This window comes from Zeus faber, assembly GCF_960531495.2.
Source record: "Zeus faber genome assembly, chromosome: 3".
Taxonomy (NCBI): Eukaryota; Metazoa; Chordata; class Actinopteri; order Zeiformes; family Zeidae; genus Zeus; species Zeus faber.
In genome coordinates this window covers 342528-361791 of record NC_137190.1, presented here as the reverse complement: position 1 = coordinate 361791, position 19264 = coordinate 342528, and the positions used below count along the sequence as shown (strand labels likewise).

Sequence of the window (19264 nt, the reverse complement as noted above, 5' to 3'; positions counted from 1 at the left end):
TAAAGATTCAAATCAGATTGTTTGTTTTTATTTTCTTCAACATCAATCACCTGAAACATCACACACTTTTGTACACAGAACGTCTAGAACAAGTAAAAACAATAATAATATTACAACAATAACAACAAAAAACAATAACAATAAAAATAAACAATAATAATAATAATAAGACAACAATAACAACAATAATAATAATAATAATAAAACAGTTGAGAATGTTTTGTTGAAGTTGGAAAACAGAGTTACATTCAGATCAAGAGGTCAGAGGGGACTGGGGATCAGAGGTCAGGGGGGTCGGGTATGGGAGGTCAGCGGGGTCTCGGGGGTCAGAGGTCAGGTGGGCGGCCTCAGAAGGGGGAGAGGCTTGGGACCTTGATGTTGATGTCTCCGATGTTGATGTTTCGAGGAATCTCTGGAAGATTCATGTTCTTCACCGCTGACACTGCCCGAGCAGGGGCCGCCGAGAGCCCCCCCTGGTGGACAGAACAGGGTCAGCTGGCAACAAGGCAACCAGGTCACCTGGCTACACGGTCACCTGGCAACGCGGTCACCTGGCTACGCGGTCACCTGGCTACGCGCTCACCTGGCAACGCGCTCACCTGGCAACGCGGTCACCTGGCTACGCGCTCACCTGGCTACGCGCTCACCTGGCAACGCGCTCACCTGGCAACGCGGTCACCTGGCAACGCGGTCACCTGGCTACGCGGTCACCTGGCTACGCGGTCACCTGGCAACGCGGTCACCTGGCTACGCGGTCACCTGGCAACGCGGTCACCTGACAACGCGGTCACCTGGCAATGCCGTCACCTGGCTACGCCGTCACCTGGCTACACGCTCACCTGGCAACACGCTCACCTGGCAACACGGTCACCTGGCAACACGGTCACCTGACAACACGGTCACCTGGCTACATGGTCCCCACAGTGACAGGGTAACCTGGTAACCTTGCCCCTGGAGCTCCAGCTGTAAATAGTGACCTCTGACCTCTGACTTCTCCATGCGGTTCTGCAGCTCCACCTGAGCAACAATCTCATTCATGTTGGTCTCCAGCACCATCCCCCCCATCACCACCTCCTGCAGGATGTAGTGCACCTGGGGAGAGAGCATCCATCAGGCCTCCATCCTCCATCCATCAGCCATCAGTTCATATTGTTCATATTTAAACATTGTTAGAATATCCAGTGTTGATTTGTAAAGAAAAATACTTGTTTCAGTAAGTAACTTTGAGTCCACTCACATTAAATCATTATAAATAATGTTATTTTTTTGTAGTGGAATAATTGTAAACAAAATATTTCATACAATTTCATAGATAAAAGAAATGCTGTGAACTTTTCAACACACTGTGTCTCTTCTCCTCCGTGTCCACTCTCTAATCAGAGCTTTTTCCTAATTCTACTCATCACAGCATCATGTTCCGTTGAACATTATTATCTTGTCTTCCTCCTGCTGCAGGACGAGCAGGAGGTTCATTCTTTTATTAATGTATCTCATCTCCTCAGACAGTAAGTTCCACATCTGACTTCCTGTCCTGGAGAGTCTGACTTCCTGTCCCCTGGTTTCACCTTGTCCATGTGGAAGATCAGATCCAGCTCACACACGTTCTCAAAGCACTTGTCCAACGTCTCCACAAACACCTGCAAAACACACACACACACACACACACACACACACACACACACACACACACACACGGTTGTTCTGTTTGAGAGAAACTAATCGATCAGACATTAACAGATGATGGAGGATCAGGTGGCTGGAGGAGGCAGTGGGTGGAGCAGCAGGGGGGGTGGATAGAGGAGCAGGGGGGAGGCGGAGCTGGGGGATGGTTGGAGCAGCAGTGGGTGGAGCAGCCTCTCACCTGGATCAGGTCCAGGATGCCCAGCTCGCTCTCTGAGGAGTCGACGCAGAAGACAAAGTAGAGTGTGGCGTAGTGTCGGTAGATCAGCTTGTAGTCTGAGCCTCCTATCAGACTGTGTGGGGGGTGTTGGAGGGAGGGGTGGAGGGAGGAGGTGGAGATATATAAAGAGAAGATGGAAAAAACACTGTCATAGTTTCCTGAAACACAGACATTACTTTGCTCCTGTGGAGCTGAGGAGAAGTGTCAGCACTGACGGGTGGAGCAGAAGGTTGAGCCTTAAGTGAGTGTTTGATGCCTGTTAGCAACACTGAGCTCTATGATTCAAAATATTTTAGGAAGGTGAGGAAGGTGAGGAGGGTGATGAAGGTGAGGGGGGGTGAGGAAGACCAGCTCTGTGTTTTAACTATATTATAACTATATTAAAATAGATTATAACTCTATTATACCTCTATAATAACAATATTAGAATAGATTATAACTCTACTACAGTGGTAGCTCGACTTACGACTAATTCCTTCTATAAGAACGGTCGAAGGTTAAAACAGTCGTATGTCGAAGCAATTTTTCCATATAAATTATGAAATCATGAAGGCTGAAAGTAAACAAAATACACAGGACAAACACAGTAAATATGAAAAAAATATCCATAAGCCACGAACTACGTGCACACACGATGTAGGTCGCCCGCTGACTGACTGCTGACTGGCCGCTGACTGCCCGCTGACTGACTGCTGACTGACTGCTGACTGGCCGCTGACTGCCCGCTGACTGACTGCTGACTGACTGCTGACTGACTGCTGACTGGCCGCTGACTGGCCGCTGACTGACTGCCGAAGTCGATACAAATTTTTGCGACTATCGCTGCTGGTATCTTGGATTAGTTGTAAGTAGATGCAGTCGTAAGTCAAGCTACCACTGTATTACTATATCATAACTATATTATACCTCCATAATAACTATATTAGAATAGATTATAACTCTATAATAACTATATTAGAATAGATTATAACTCTATTATAACTATATTAGAATACTGGAATACTAGAATACTATTAGAATAGATTATAACTATATTATAACTATATTTAAACTCTAATATAACTATATTATGACTATATTAGAATAGATTATAACTCTATTATAACTATATTAGAATAGATTATAACTATATTATAACTATATTTTAACTCTATTATAACTATATTTTAACTCTATAACTATATTATAACTATATTAGAATAGATTAAAACTATTATAACCATATTAGAATAGATTATAACTATATTATAACTATATTTTAACTCTTATTATAACTATATTTTAACTATATAACTATATTAGAATAGATTATAACTATTAGAATAGATTTTAACTCTATTTTAACTTTATTATAATTCTATTCTAACTATATTAGAATGATTATAACTATTTGAAAAGATTAACTCTATTATAACTTTATTATAACTGTATTAGAAAAGATTTTAACTATATTATAACTATTATAACTATATTAGAATACATTTGAACTATTATAACTATATTATAAGAGCTAAAACAATGATAATAGATTTAAATATATGATAATATTATAATAACTATATTATAGTAGATATAACTATTATAAATATAATATAGTAGATATTATAACTATATTATAGTAGATATTATAACTATATTATAAATATAATATAGTAGATATAACTATATTATAACTATATTATAGTAGATATTATATTGTTATTTTAATAGTCAGAGATTTCACCTGCCGCCCTCCAGGAAGTTGCACACGTTGTCGTCTCTTTTGGAAACCAGATGAAACGTCTCCCTGATGATCTGCTGCTGCAGCTCCTCTACCTGAGGAGGGTGGAGGACAGGGACAAGATGGAGGACAGGAAAAGATAGAATGAGTGATCTACATCTATCTCTCATAATTAGTTTATTTTTTCAGCAGTTTACAGTTTTTTCTGTTCCATAATCATGTTATAGTTTGTGTGTTTTTCGTGAGACTTTTGTTTTGTTTATTGTTTCGTTTTGTTGTTCGTTGGAGTCGGTGTTGCCATCATGGTGTTCAGACCAACGCCGGTTCTGTCCCTGTGGCACGGAGTGCGGATCCAGTTGGACCCTGGTGTGAGTGTGGAGCTGGTCCTGGAGGCTGTGGCCCAGAACTTGTTCTTTTGCCGCTAGTTTGAGCGGTGGTGGTTTTTGTGAAGCAGGAGCGCTTTGTGGCCTAACTGGTGGAGAGCGGCCTCACGGTGGGGGCGCCACTCGGTTCGGGGGGGGAGACAGGGAGGTTGTGGAGGTGGTGGAGATTGAACTCCTGGCCTCTGAGAGCCAGGATCAGGACATGGATGATGACAGTGAAAGTGATTGATTGTTTGTCCGTGGCAGACGTAGAGTGTCCAAATTAAAACTTCTACTCTCTGGAGGAGATCACTTCTTTTCTGGATGAGACGTTTTGGCAATCTGTTAAGGTAAAGGATTTCTTTCTGGATACCAATAAGTTGATAGGAACTGTAGTTTTGTTGTAGAGGAGATGGTGGAAGTTGTGGAGGTGGCAGACGTGGTAGAGGGTGGGGGGGGTGAGTGCAGCCAGGCCGCACAGGGTCTGTGTGTGCAAGGCTGTCAGCCCCAGGTTAGCATGGAGTTCTATCCCACCAGTTTGTTTTACTGATCACCATTTCATTTCAATTCAACTTTGTTTTTTAGCCAGGAGGAGAAACATCTATTGGCACTTGAACACCAAACCTTTACAGGATCGATTTAAGGATTTTGGGGCTTTTTGGGGCACAAAGAAATATAATTTTGAGTCCTTTAGTCAGTGGTGGGAGGTTCAGTTCAGAACTTTCTGCCAGCAGTACACTGCATACCCCACTACACACACCAGGGGGCACTAAGCACCCTAGAGACCCAGATTAAAAATATAGAAAACAATCTAAAAACCAATAGCAGCATGGACGGAGGTTTATTATTACAGAACAAAAAGCAAGTTATCTTTATTTTTAAGCCAGACAGCAAAGGGGGCTCTAGTCAGGGACCGTTTTATGTCTATAAATGATATAGATGCTCCCAGCAGTTTTTTCTTGAATTTGGAGAGGACTGCATCCCAGAGGATGCTGATGGACTGCCTTTGTCTGCCCGATGGGACGGTGACCACCAACCTGGGGGAGATAAGGAGGCTGGTGGTGGAGTTCTATGCTGCCCTCTATAGGGCAGGGTTAGGGTAACCCTAATTAGGGGCATTTTTGACACATGTAAATTATACATTCTCACTCTGGGTGTACTTAAACTGGATCAGGAAAAGGGTTTTGATCGGGTTGATCGCCGTTATTTATTTTTCTGTACTGCGGGTCTGTATTTTCTGTACTGAGGGGTTTTGTTTTTGGTGAGGGTTTTATTTCACTGGTAGGGCTTCTGCCCATTGGGGCATCGTGTATGGTCAAGGTGGGGGGGGGGGAGCATTCCCATACCGGTAGGGAGGGGGATGAGACAGTGCTGCCACATGTCAGGCCAGCTCTACTTCCTGGCCATAAAACCCCTACTAGGCAGGATCAGGGAGAGACTAACGGGGATCTCACCACCGGTACTTCCACAGAAGTTGGTAGATGTTATCTCACTCGTGGACTGCTTTAAAATCTATCAGGGGGCCTCGTCTGCAAAATACTGGGAGAAGAGCGGGGCCCTGCAGGTGTGGGAATGGAGGGAGGGGGAGGTGGTCTTAGGTGGGGAAGGGCAGGAATGAAAGCACTAGGGGTGCATCTAGGTTCAGAGCAGTTTCAGGAGAAAAACTGGGTGGAAAGGGTTCTGCCCCAGCTGTCCTGCAGTGGAAGAGTTCTGGTGGCCAACAACCCGGTGGCCTCAACCCTGTGGCATAAGCTGAGGGTCCTAACTCCACCGAGGGGCCTGTTCGAGTAGATCATGAGCACTATCGTCCATTTCATCTGGTCAGGGCAGCATTGGCTACGGGCTCCTCTACTGTACCTTCCTGTGCAGGAGAGAGGACAAGGCCTTATAGAAAACGAGGCCTGGGTTGTGGTGTTCAGGCTCCGGGCAGCACAAAGGCTCCTCCACACCCCAGGACTGAGCTAGCTGAGGAGGGCCGGCCGGCTGGGCTACAGCAAACACCTGTTCCTCCTCCAGTGGCAAGAGATGGACAGGACAGGGTTGACTCCATTCTACAAATCTGTGTTCCAGTACTGGCAGGTGTGCGAGGCCGGCCCTACACCAGGTACGTGGATCTTGTAGGAGCCACTGTACTTCAATGCCGGCCTGCGAGCCCAAAGCCTGTCGTCTCCCAGCCTGGTGGTCAAACTGAGCAACCTCCTCAGGACATCGACAGCGAGGTTGGGAGAGCTAACGGGGATCTGTTCTTGGAGGGTGCTGCAGAAACTGTGCGAGCAGCCCTGAAGGTGCAAGCGGCCCTGACCGGACCAAGGGGAGCGGTGGTTGAGGACTGTACCATATATGACCCCTTGGATGATGAGTATGAGTACATGTTCCCTTCTGTGACGATCTCGCCTGCTGTTGAGGGGTGGACAGAGGAGACAACTCCACAGCTGGGCTTTGAGACAGCGGGGAAGAGAGCAGCCTCCCACATTTACATTTAGTAATTTAGCAGACGCTTTTATCCAAAGCGACTTACAAGGGAGAATAACATTCAAGCTACATTGCAACAGAAACATTAGTGTAACAATAAATAAATAAATAAATAAATAAATACTTCTAAGTAGTGCTAAGTAATTGCAAGTTAGGAGAGGATGTGCTCTCTGAAGAGCTGGGTCTTCAAGTGTTTCTTAAAGACAGAGGGGAGGCCACTGCTCTGGTGGTTTCTGGCAGCTCGTTCCATCAATGTGGAACTACAAATTAGAATAGTCTGGATGCCATGGCTGTGCAGCCTGCAGAGCCAGGCGACGCTCATTTGATGAACGCAGCATCTGGGGGGTAACATGTGCTCTTACAAGAGCATTTAAGTAAGTGGGAGCATTCCCAACAATCACTCTGTAGGCAAGCATCAGAGACTTGAACTTGATGCGAGCGGCTACAGGTAACCAGTGGAGCTCGATAAGCAGCGGAGTAACGTGTGCCCTCTTTGGCTGGTTGAGGACCAGTCGTACCGCCGCATTCTGTATCATCTGCAGTGGCTTCACCGCACAACCCGGCAAGCCTGTTAAGAGAGCTTTGCAGTAGTCGAGGCGGAAAATCACCAGGGTTTGTACCAGCAGTTGAGTGGCATATTGGGTCAGGTACGGCCTCACTTTTCGGATGTTGAAAAGCGCGAAGCGGCACGATCGAGAGACGACGGCAACATGGTCCGATGACACCTAGATTCCTTGCAGCCTTGGTAGGAACAAGAGATAGAGAGTCAATTTGAATATCAATGTTGTGATAAATATCTTGCTTTGCCGGGAAGACCAGCAGTTCAGTTTTTGCCAGGTTTAGTTGAAGATGGTAATCCTTCATCGATGTGGATATGTCACCGAGGCAATCCGAGATCCGCGTCGACGCAGTGGGGTCATCAGGCAGGAAAGACAGATAGAGTTGAGTATCATCCGCATAGCATTACATTTTACATTACATTGCATTTAGCAGACGCTTTTATCCAAAGCGACTTACAATTATTCAAACACCGACGGACGCAGCCATCAGGAGCAATTAGGGGTTAAGTGTCTTGCTCAAGGACACTACATCATGCTAGCAGGAGGAGCCTGGGATCGAACCAGCAACCTTTAGATTACTAGACGACCAGCTCTACCTCCTGAGCTACCATCCCCATAGCAGTGATATGAATAACCATGTGAGCGGATGATCGGGCCCAGCGAGGTGGTGTATATGGCAAAGAGGAGAGGTCCCAGCACAGAGCCTTGGGGCACCCCTGTAGTGAGGTGGTGAGGCACAGACAACTGGCCTTGCCATGTCACACTGAAATGTAATGTAAATGTTGTTGTTGTTGTTGTTGTTGTTGTTTGGTTCCACACCCGCACCAAGGTACTACACCTGCACTCTCTCAGAGGGGTGAGGGCCTTCAGGTGGACCGACTCCTTTGGCCCAGACTCTTCCCCAAGGGGCAGATGGCGTTCCATGTACAAGCGTCCCCATTGACAAAAGGATGGGGAGGATCTCCAGTGGAGGGTGGTGCACAGGATAATATCCACCAACAGGCAAGTGGCGCACCAGGATCCATGTAGAGGGGAGGGTTGTCCTTTCTGCCGGGATGGAGAGACTTTGGAGCACCTTTTCTTGCAGTGTGCTAGGCTTGCAGGAATATTCAGGTTGCTGCATGAATAGTGTCAGGGGCTAGGTTTGTTTTTTTCACAGCAGTTCTTTATTTTTCGGCCCCAGGTAGGCAGCAAACACAAAGTGGGTCCACGTTCTGATAATTTTTTCGTTTGGCATTGCCAAACTGTCTATATGGAAGACTAGGAAGAACTGGACCCGGTTCTCATGCTGACCCGCCTGCTGGCAGCTCGCCTTTGGGTGGAGTTTGCATTCTACACCCTCACCAGCAGGCTGGGGCCTTCAAGTCCACCTTGGGGATGGGACAGTTCGGACAAATTCCTTTTCATATTTTTATTTTCCAATGTATTTATATCTGTATTAATTTAAATTGACTCCAACAGTTTTTCCCTTTTCATACTTCTTACTTTTTTTTATCCATTTGTTTATTTTCGATTGCTGTCACTATTGTTACTATTAATGTATTTGTTTAGTTTATCCCTTGATCAGGAGAAGACTTTCGACTATGTGGACCACGGCTTTTTATTTTCGACCTTTAAAAGGCATTTGGATTTGCGGACGGGTTTCTTAACTATGTGCAGCTCCTTTACAGGGGAGCATCCTGCTTGATCAAGGTGGGTTGGGGGTTGAGCCGTCCACTCCCTGTAGAGAGAGGGATAAGGCAGGGCTGCCTCATCCTGCCTCATCACAAATCTACTCCCTTGCTATAGAACCTCTTCTGCACATTTTAAGGAACAGGCTGAGGGGGCTCTCCCTACCGGGGCTGCCACAGGGGCCGCAGCCGGTCATCGCCGCTTAGGCAGGATGATGTCAATGTTTTTGTGACAGTCCAGGATGACGTCCGGGGGTTGATGGCTTGCTTGGGGATGTATCAGACAGCCTTGTCTGCTAAGGCCCTGCAGGTGGGGAGGTGGGAGGGGAAGACGCCTCCTGAGCTACCAGGGGGCCTGAGGTGGGAAAAGAGAGGAATGAAGGTTTTGGGTGTTTTTGGGCTCGGAGCAGTACCAGACGCAGAACTGGGACGGTGTGGTGGAGAAGGTGTGTGCCAAACTGTCCAGGTGGAAATGGCTGCTACCCCAGTTGTCCTACAGGGGTAGGGTGCTGGTTGCTTATAACTTGGTTACCTCGACCTTATGGCACCGACTGACCATTCTGCATCCACCCAGCGGCCTGCTAGAGGAGATCCAGATGGCCATCGTTAACTTATTCTGGTTCGGTCAGCACAGGATTAGAGCAGCAGCCCTCTATCTGCCAGTCCAGGAGGAGGGCCAAGGCCTCATTAATGTTGCATCTAAGGTCACGGCGTTCCGCCTCCAACTGGCGCAGAGGCTGTTGTACGGTTGTGGACTGCGTGCAGTCGGCCAGGGCGCCTCTCTTATGACAAGCGGCTGTTCCTGCTGCGGACCGAGGGGATGGACTTGAGGGCTGACTTCTTTCTATCAGTCAGTGCTGCAGTCACGGCAGGTTTTTAAGGTCCACCGTGACACCACGACTGCCGTTTGAGGAGCCTTTGTTTGGGAACCCAATTCTAAACTCTGGCCTCCTTTCCTCCTCCAGCCTGCGCTCCAGCTTGCACAAGGCCGGGTGAGTCAAGCTGGGTCATCTGCTGAAGGCGTCCGCAGGACAGCTCATGGAGACAACTGGCATCCGGTCCTCCAGACTGTTGCACAGGTTGGTGGATGAAGTCCGTGCTTCACTGCCAGCCGCCTATAGGGCTTTTATGGAGAACCGTACTCTGTCTGACCAACGGGGTGGTAAGGGCGAGTTTGTGTGTCCTTTGCTGAAGGTCTCTCCGGCTGTGCAGTGGGAGGAGGAGCGGGACAGCCTCCTGATCTTTCGGGTGGGCGACCTCCAATGGAGGATCCTGCATGGGGTGGTGGCCACAAACAGGTATCTGCCACACCTGGATCCCAGCACGGGGGCGGGATGCATCTTCTGCTCTGAGAGGGAGACGCTGCAGCACCTGTTGTGGCACGGTGGCGCAGTGCATTGCACTGCTGCCTCACAGCAAGAAGGTCCTGGGTTCGATTCCCGCCTGGGGCGCTGTTGGCACCGTGCTCCGGCGGGTTATCTCCCAAATAGGAGCCTTTCTGTGTGGAGTTTGCATGTTCTCCCCGTGCTCACATGGGGTTTCCTCCACCTCACGTCAGTAAGGACCCCCACCAAAAACATGCACCCATCATGGTCTGACCAGCGATGGACATTTATCACCTGGTCCCCGGGCGCGTCCACGTACGCTGCCCACTGCTCCTGGCTGTGCCCCCGGAGGAAGGACAAGCCAGGATGGGTCAAAAGCAGAGAATCCATTTCACCGGCCACCATCAAAGCATGTGTGTGTGTGTGTGTGTGTGTGCAAGCATGTGTTATAGTGTGGTGTGTTGCGTGATAAATAAAGACTGTTTCTTCTTCTTCTGTGTCCTAGGCTGCGGGGGCTGTTGGGGTTACTGGAGCAATGGGTTCAGGATCTGGGGGAGAGCTTCTCTTTTAAACTCTTTATCTTCGGTCCTGTTTACACTGTGTCAAACAAACCTGTCCATGTCCTAGTGAACACTGTTTCAGGGGTGGTCAAGCTGGCCATTTGGAAAAGCAGAAAGAACGCTGTGCGTTGTTAGTGGATCCGGCCCAGATGACAATTGGGGAGGTGCTGTGCTCGGTGCAGGATGATTCCCTCATTATTAACCTGTGGTAGCTCTCTCTCTCCCCCTGCATACCTAGTTATCTCTGAAGAGGGATGTCAATACTCTTGCTGACCAGTGATTTGGCTCTGGTTTTGTTGTTTTTTTTGGTTCCTTCGTGATCAAGTTTCTGCTGCTGTGACATGACTTACTGAAAATAAAGGAACCTTAAAAGTCAAAGACTCTCTCTCTCTGAATGTAAACTGTACATAGGAGGAAGTCTGGGCTACAAGGGGAGCTGTCCATTTTCGTGAACAGCTGTCCCAAACCTGATGAAGAAATCAACAGATCCCTGCGTAACTAGTTATCTCTGAAGAAAGATATCTATACTCTGTACTGACCTGTGATTTTCCTGTGATTTGTCTCTATTTGTGTTGTTTTTTGGTTCCCTCATAATCACGTTTCTGTGACATGACTTACTGAAAATAAAGGAAAAGTCAAAGTCTCTCTCTCTTTCTCCTCCGCCCGCTAGGGCAGGGCTCCTCAGCCCCCCACCCCCCGCCCGCTCCTCGCCGCCGTGTTTTCTTCATTTGTGACTTTTATGACATTTATGACTTACTGAAACTGAAAATAAAGGAACCTTAAAAGTTAAAAAAAAGTCTCCTCTCTCTTTCTCTCCCTCTCTCTCTACCTCATATGGCAGCTGATTTCCTGCCCTGATTATAAAGTGTATGTTTATAATAGCATTAAAAAAAATTAGAATTTGAAATGCAGACTCACGAAGTGCTGGTAGAAGCGGATGAGCCGCGGCTTCCCGTGGTTGTTAAAGATTAAAATGGCTTTAATCATTTTTCTGCTTTCTTATGGTCCGAGCACAACACTGAAGAGGAAGCGCTGCAGGGTGCCGCACTGAAAAGTGTCTGACCGGATGTGCGTGTTGTTTACATCCGATTGGGTGTCACTTTAAGCGGTCCGGGTAAAACTCTTTCCTATAATCGAATTAAACTGCTTAAATAAAAATGTTTCTCCACCTTTCGGCATAAACTAGTGTCGGTATTGTTAATATTGAAACCATCTAATTAACGCGTATATGACACAAAAAGATGATTTTATATGATAATTTCATTCACTAGGTTGTTTTTTTCTTTATTGAATCGATCGTCACAGCATCACCCTAATGCTCACAAACAAGGCATCATAATATAAAATGTAAACATAACACACATGTAACATCACATCTGGTAAATATTATCATATCAAATAAATAAAATAAGAATTCTCATTCTTAAAAAATACTATAATATAAATTAATAATTTAACAGAAAATGTGGGCAATAAAATGAACTTTCTTTAAACAATTCTTGCATCATACCAATTGTATGTGCACATTTCTTATTATTTATAACTTGGATAGACTCAAAATACGTGCTAACTTCAATCTTGAAAGGTCTAAACGATGGCCGAGACCTCGAAAACGTGTCTTTATTGATGTGAAGGTTCCCCACAAAAAATAATCAATTGACAGTCTGCTGAAATTTCTGCTTTTTGTTTTCATAATGAGGAATATGTATGTGTGTGTATATATATATATATATATATATATATATATATATATATATATATATATATATATATATATAATGTCCTTTTCTGCAAATCTTGAGATCAATTTGTTGTTGGTGGGATAAATGTTATGCAGTTTTGTAATTTATTGGAGATAACACATTGAAGCCGTATTGTCTCCCACTGAATATTACAGAAATAAGCTCCACACAAATTCCCATGAAGAGTAATTTTCTTTTTACTGTAAAAATAATTCCTTTTATGTTTAGGTTCAAATTTTTCCGTTAAAATACATTTTTGGTTTTACGACAGTGGTGTAAAGGTGAAATTTTCACTCAGAAACTGTAGGGGCACCAAATCCCAAACGTTTCATAGTGCTGCTTTAAAATAGAAGGTTGCTTCCATTTCCTGTCACTGTTTGATCAGCTGAAGGATTCCGAGAGGAAAAGCATTTATTACCATTTGATATTCTTTATCAGTCACAGGGAAGCTTTTAGATCTAACTGACTGTGGCAGTTCCCCCATCACGCTCCACCCAAGTGACGTGTTCAGGGACCTCCTGCACAGAGACACAAAAAACGGGGTTGTAGAAAACACACCAGTTTATTGTGGAGAGGGGGCTTGACGGAACAAGCTCCTCTCCTGAGTGAGTGTGGGGATGGAGGTTTTACCTGCGGCTCCTTTGACCAAACCAACGAGCAACAGGTATGCAGCCACTCTGATCCTGGGTCCCAATTACCTGGATCCAGGACAGGTGTGGCTACTCAAACCACACCCTCCCCACACCATACTGACAATTTGAGCTTCATCATTTTGTAAAACTGCAAGAAAAATAATATTCTATCAATCCAACGTTGCAAGTTTAGTGATCAGTATGTTGTCATTGTTCCATACAGGGGAGAAGTTGTGGACAAAGCATTTGTCTTCTGCCGTAACAACCTGTTGGTGACATTTTGATATCGTTGTGGTCATTTTGTTTCATCATAATCACAAAGCAATAAAAACTGTACACCTCACATTTTTACAAAACTATTCTGCGGTATGAAAAGCCAAAAGGATTCTGGAGCTTTCAAATCCTCTTTTATCCATTTTAATTAGAAGGAATCGCACCTCCTCCTCTGGGGCTAAAATTTCAATGATGCATTTGTTTTTACAAATATAATAAAAGTGTTTATTTCCTACGGAAGGATAAAAAGGCAAACACATGTGGAGACACATTCTGCTTCAAGGACACGTCTCTTCCAACACATGGTGGATATAGTTTATTTGTTGTATTTTGGATTTTACATGATTTTCCTGTCGTTCCTTCAGGTTTTGAGAGTTATGGATTCCCAGGTGTTTCATGTGTTGATGTGGAACATCACACATGGTAGTATCCTCAGTGTTATACACACACAAAGCTGGGAAACTATCACTCATTCCTTTCTCAATGTGTTTTTAAAAAGAACAGCTGAATTATTCTCAACTCTCTCCAAAATCCTTCTCCCTTTATAGTTATAGGAAATGTAATCTACATATTGAGAGCAGTTCAAGGACCTTGAGAAAGAGAAAGGAGGTGTGGGGCCACCATGGACTGATCCAGGACCTGAACGTCTTTCCGTTGTATTTAGAAACAGCTGCAGTGTCAACACTGCCTGGAAGTGACAGGACCAGGAAGTGACACGAACAGGAAGTGACAGGACAGTGTCTTTCTATTTTACATTCATTTATTTTCTTTTGTTTCTTCTTGTATCAAACTACATTTTTAAGTTCAGGGACGATCCGAGTCCTGACTCCCAACGGTTCCAATAATCCTGTGCGTCCCCCTGGCACTTTCCGTTGCTTTGGGTGTTAATTGAGTAAAAACTGGATGTTTTGTTGAAATAATGAATCCTGCACTGGAACACATGACGTCGCCTGTGCACGCCAACCCCACCGCGCCCCAGCCAACGCCCAAACCCAGCACTCATCACCATGGCAACCACCACCACCAGCCTTCATTTGATCCACTAGTAGAAATAAACAGGATACAGAACCCAGTCATTTCCTGTCTCACTGCATGTTACAGCGGGAGGGAAGGAGGGAAGGAAAGAGCAAAGGACAGAGGGACGGAGAGAGGAAAGGGGGGAAGGAAAGAGGAAAGGAAAGAGGAAAGGAGGGAAGGAAAGAGGGAAGGAGGGAAGGAAAGAGGAAAGGAGGGAAGGAAAGAGGAAAGGACAGAGGAAAGGCCAGAGGGAAGGAGGGAAGGAAAGGGGAAAGGACAGAGGGAAGCAGGGAAGGAAAGAGGAAAGGAAAGAGGAAAGGACAGAGAGAAGGGAAGAGGAAAGGATGGAAGGAACGAGGAAAGGACAGAGGAAAGGACAGAGGGCAGGAGGGAAGAAAAGAGGAAAGGACAGAGAGAAGGGGGGAAGGAAAGAGGGAAGGAGGGAAGGAAAGAGGAAAGGACAGAGGGAAGGAAATAGGAAAGGATAGAGGGAAGGAGGGAAGGAAAGAGGGAAAGGACAGAGAGAAGGAGGGAAGGGAAGGGGGAAGGAAAGAGGAAAAGACAGAGAGAAGGGGGGAAGGAAAGAGGAAAGGAGGGCAGGAAAGAGGACAGGACAGAGGAAGGAGGGAAGGAAAGAGTAAAGGATAGAGGAAAGGAGGGAAGGGAAGAGGAAAGAACAGAGGGAAGGAGGTAAGAAAAGAGGAAAGGACAGAGGAAAGGAGGGAATGAAAGAGGGAAGGAGGGAAGGAGAGAGGAAAGGAGGGAAGGAAAGAGGCAAGGAAAGAGGGAAGGAGGGAAGGAAAGAGGGAAGGAAAGAGGACAGGACAGAGGGAAGGAGGGAAGGGAAGAGGAAAGGACAGAGGGAAGGAGGGGAAAGAGGGAAGCTTTGGTATTTCCTTGGTACTATGTAGGTACCTTCTTGGTACGGCGTTGGTACTTCCTTAGTACTGCCTTGGTACTGCGTTGGTACTTCCTTGGTACTGCATTGGTACTTCCTTGGTACTGCCTTAGTACTGCGTTGGCACATCCTGAGTACTGCGTTGGTACTTACTTGGTACCGTGTTGGTACATCCATGGTACTGCGTTGGTACTTCCTTCGTACTGTGTTGGTACTGTGTTGGTACTTCCTTATTATTGTGTTGGTACTTCCTTGTTACTGCGTTGGGACTTCCTTGCTACTGTATTGGTACTTCCCTGGTACCGTGTTGGTACTTCCTTGGTACTGCCTTGGTACTGCGTTGGTACTTCCTTGGTACTGCATTGGTACTTCCTTGGTACTGCAGAAGCTTCCAGACCAGGCGTAGCCAAGTATATATACAGTATATATATACTGTATATGTACAGTATATATACACAGTACTGTATATCATAGTTCAAAGTTTAAAGTGTTTTATTTGCCAAGTGCACAGAACAACACAAGGTCATTCGGTACAATGAAATTCTTGGGGCATGACAGCCAACAACTGTGTAGTGGCATAAAAAGATAAAATAACAAGGCAACTATGAGGAGGAAATAATATATATTTTTTTTTTAAATAAGAGCCGAATAAACAATTTTTTTTTTTTAAAGAGTAAGAGTAGATCTTACAAATATGGGCAAGAGGTGTATGTACATCAAATTAAAATAAGAAAAGTAATCCATCTCTCTCACTCTCGCAACTTACATTAGCCCAGAAAAACTCAATAAATACAACAGTGACGTTCCTGATATCTGTATCAAGTGTGAGAAGGAAAAGGGTACTCTTTTTCATTGTCTTTGGCAATGTGATGAAGTAAAAAAGTTTTGGGAGGCTGTAAGGATGTGTATCCAGGATATTCTTCCAATACAAATACCTTTAGATGCGTAACTTTTCTTACTCAACCTATATCCAGAAAAGTATAATATTAGGAAAGGATGAACACTAGACTGTAATGCAACATCACATGTATTCCCCGACTGCAACATTTGAAATATCGCAAGACTCGTTTCCGTCATTTCCTGTAGTCCTCGATCATCTCTCTTGCAGACGTTGAGAGGTTCTTATCCTGGCACCATGTTGCCAAGACGCTGATCTCCTCTCTGTAGGAGGACTCATCGTTGTTGGAGATGAGACCTAGGATGGTGGTGTCGTCCACAAACGTCCGGATGGTGTTGGTGCTGCGCGTGAACACAGTCATATGTGAAGATAGAGTATATATAGAGTATATACCCCCCAGCAGACGGGGGAGTGTTTCTGCAGAACAACCATCCGGCCATTCACTCTCAACGTGCTTCTCTGTGAGGACTCGACACCTTCAGGCGTCACGTGATAAACCTCCACCCTACCTCCATTCACCCTGCCTCCATCGGCAGGTTATTCATTATTACCCAGAATCCTTTGTGCTCTTCCCCCAGGAGCTCAGTCTGCATTTCCAGGTCCATCTCCTGGTGCAAAGTGTTTTCCTTCCACACACACACACACAGACACACACACACACACACACACACACACATACTGCAGTGGAGCAGTGAGATGAACATTAAATAATAATCCTCAGGATGCTAAAGGAACGTTCTTCCTCATACATTTCTCATGGATTTATTTCTGCCTCCAACTCCTGATCCACAGGTGAAGAGATGAAATATTAAAATATTAAAATATTAAATCCCTGAAGAGTTAAAGTGGTCCACACACACACTCTGACATGAGCACTCCACTGTGATATCATATAATTTTAATAAATCGAAATCTATTTTTATAAAGCATCATGTAGAAGCAGTAATAACTATATTCAACTACAACTACAGTTATTAACATCCTTCTCCATAGTAACCTGGTAAACACAACAACAGTATACAGTATATATGCAGTATATACAGTATACATACAGTATATACTACATATATACTGTGTATATATGCAGTATATATAACACCACATGGCAGAAATCAAAACAAATGGTAAAATGATCATGATGTAAAAAATGTGATTTTCATCATATAAACATTTTTAATTTTGGAAAAACAATTAATTAGATGAAAACAGATTAGTGACATCTGTGAACATGCAGAAGAACAGAAAATCAGTGTTTTAATCAGAGGCATCAATCAGAACCGGCCAATCAGAAGCATCAAATCAGAAGCATCCAGTCAGAAGCGGCCAATCAGAAGCGGCCAATCAGCAGCATCCAATCAGCAGCATCCAATCAGCAGCATCCAATCAGATTCCAGGAAGGCCTCCTACTGTGTAATGAGGCTGTAAAACCTTTTTTCTTTTGTTTCATGTGTTTGTGCGAAAAAGGTGTTTTTACTTTAGGCGTTTTATAGTCAGGGAGGGGGTATCTGTCTGCCTGTCTGTGTGTCTGCCTGTCTGTGTGTCTGTGTGTGTGTCTGTCTGTCTGTCCAGACTGTGAGCCCTGTAAACAGAGCAAAGGCAGTCTGAGGCTACCGGCTCACAACTAACACTAACACTGACTGCCTGTCTGTCTGCCTGCCTGTCTGTCTGTCTGTGACAGGTCCTCAGCCCTGGATGTCCAGGTAGGCGGGCGTGGCCCTCATCATGGAGCTCAGCAGCTTGTGGACCTCCTGGATGTGGAGCCTCTGCTCGGGTTCCGTGGACCAGCAGGCCAGCATCAGGTGGTAGAGCTCCCTGGGACAGAGACGAGGTTGCTCCAGGACTCCGCCCTGAGTGACGTGCTCCATCACCTGCAGCACCACACACCCACACACAACTTCAGAGCCCACAGCATGCTGGGAAACCAGAGCAGCTACTGCGCAAAGTTCCGTCCAGATTCAATTTTCAGACAGACAGACAGGCATGCAGTCAGACAGACAGACAGGGAGACAGGCAGGCAGACAAGGGACAGACGGACAGACAAATAGAGACAGACAGACAGCAAGGTGGTCAGAAGGGAAGAGAGGCAGGCAGAGAGAAAGACAGACAGACAGGCAGGCAAGCAGGCAGGCAGACCAATAAATAAATAGATAGATAGATAGATAGATAGATAGATAGATAGATAGATAGATAGATAGATAGATAGATAGATAGTGATACAGTGATAGACAGACAGACAGACAGACAGACAGGCAAGCAGGCAGGCAGGCAGACCAATATATAGATAGATAGATAGATAGATAGAGTGATAAAGTGATAGACAGACAGACAGACAGACAGACAGACAGACAGACAGGCAGGCAAGCAGGCAGGCAGACAGGCAGAAAGACAGACAGGTGGTCAGAAGGGAAGAGAGGCAGGCAGAGAGAGAAAGACAGACAGACAGGCAGGCAAGCAGGCAGGCAGACCAATAGATAGATAGATAGACAGATAGACAGATAGATAGAGATAGACAGAGTGATACAGTGATACAGTGATAGACAGACAGACAGACAGACAGGGAGACAGGCAGACAGAGACAGACACTCAGGCAGGTAGAGAGTCAGACAGAAAGACAGACAGGCACCTCGCTGTTAGAGAGGTGGAACCAGGGCTGTCTCCCGTAGCTGAAGATCTCCCACAAGACAACGGCAAAGCTCCAGACGTCGCTTTGAGTGGTGAACTTCCTGTAGACGATGCTCTCTGGAGGCATCCAGCGCACGGGGAGGAGGGCGTGGCCTCCCACCTGGAGGGGGAGGGAACTTCAATATTCATGCACTGAGCTGCAGGAAGCTGCTGGTGAAAAGCCACAGTGCACAGGAAGTTGTATTTCTGAAACAGGAAGTAGTATTTCTGAAACAGGCAGCAGCATTTCTGAAGCAGGGTGTCGTATTTCTGAAGCAGGAAGTATTATTTCTACAGAGTGAGTAGTATTTCTGGGCACGATTTAGCATTACTAAAGCATGAAGCAGTATTTGTAAAGCAGGAAGTAGTGTTTCTGAAGCAGGAAGTACTCCCTACCCTAAAGTAGTCACTGCTATACAGGTCCCTGGACATGCCAAAGTCCCCGATCTTGACCAGCAGTGCGGCCCCCACCAGGCAGTTCCTTGTCGCCAGGTCGCGGTGCACGAAGTGCTGCGACGCGAGGAATGCCAAGCCGGCCGCCACCTGCGACGCCACATGCAGCATCTGGGACATG

General features: G+C 45.7%; 2 protein-coding genes across 2 annotated transcripts in view; both read right to left on the bottom strand.

Annotated features, from left to right (window-relative positions):
* Window positions 1-12: 12 nt before the first annotated feature.
* ap3s2 (adaptor related protein complex 3 subunit sigma 2) lies at window positions 13-11612 on the bottom strand. Its single transcript, XM_079998325.1, has 6 exons — window positions 11488-11612; window positions 3624-3715; window positions 1862-1973; window positions 1566-1637; window positions 985-1092; window positions 13-473 (listed from the first exon to the last, which is right to left on the bottom strand). Exons 1-6 carry the CDS (start codon window positions 11554-11556, stop codon window positions 348-350), a joined length of 579 nt encoding a protein of 192 aa, XP_079854451.1. The 5' UTR covers window positions 11557-11612; the 3' UTR covers window positions 13-347.
* Window positions 11613-17032: 5420 nt separating this feature from the next.
* Window positions 17033-19264, bottom strand: part of ntrk3b (neurotrophic tyrosine kinase, receptor, type 3b) — a gene marked incomplete at its 5' end in the record, with an annotated part of 30728 nt that continues 28496 nt past the window's right edge. Inside the window, 3 exons of the mRNA XM_079997928.1 lie at window positions 17033-17897; window positions 18653-18811; window positions 19087-19264. The exon at window positions 19087-19264 is cut by the window's right edge and continues 72 nt beyond it. Of these exons, the coding sequence (XP_079854054.1) occupies window positions 17712-17897; window positions 18653-18811; window positions 19087-19264 (523 nt within the window). The 3' untranslated portion in view covers window positions 17033-17711. The remainder of the gene's footprint in view (window positions 17898-18652; window positions 18812-19086) is intronic.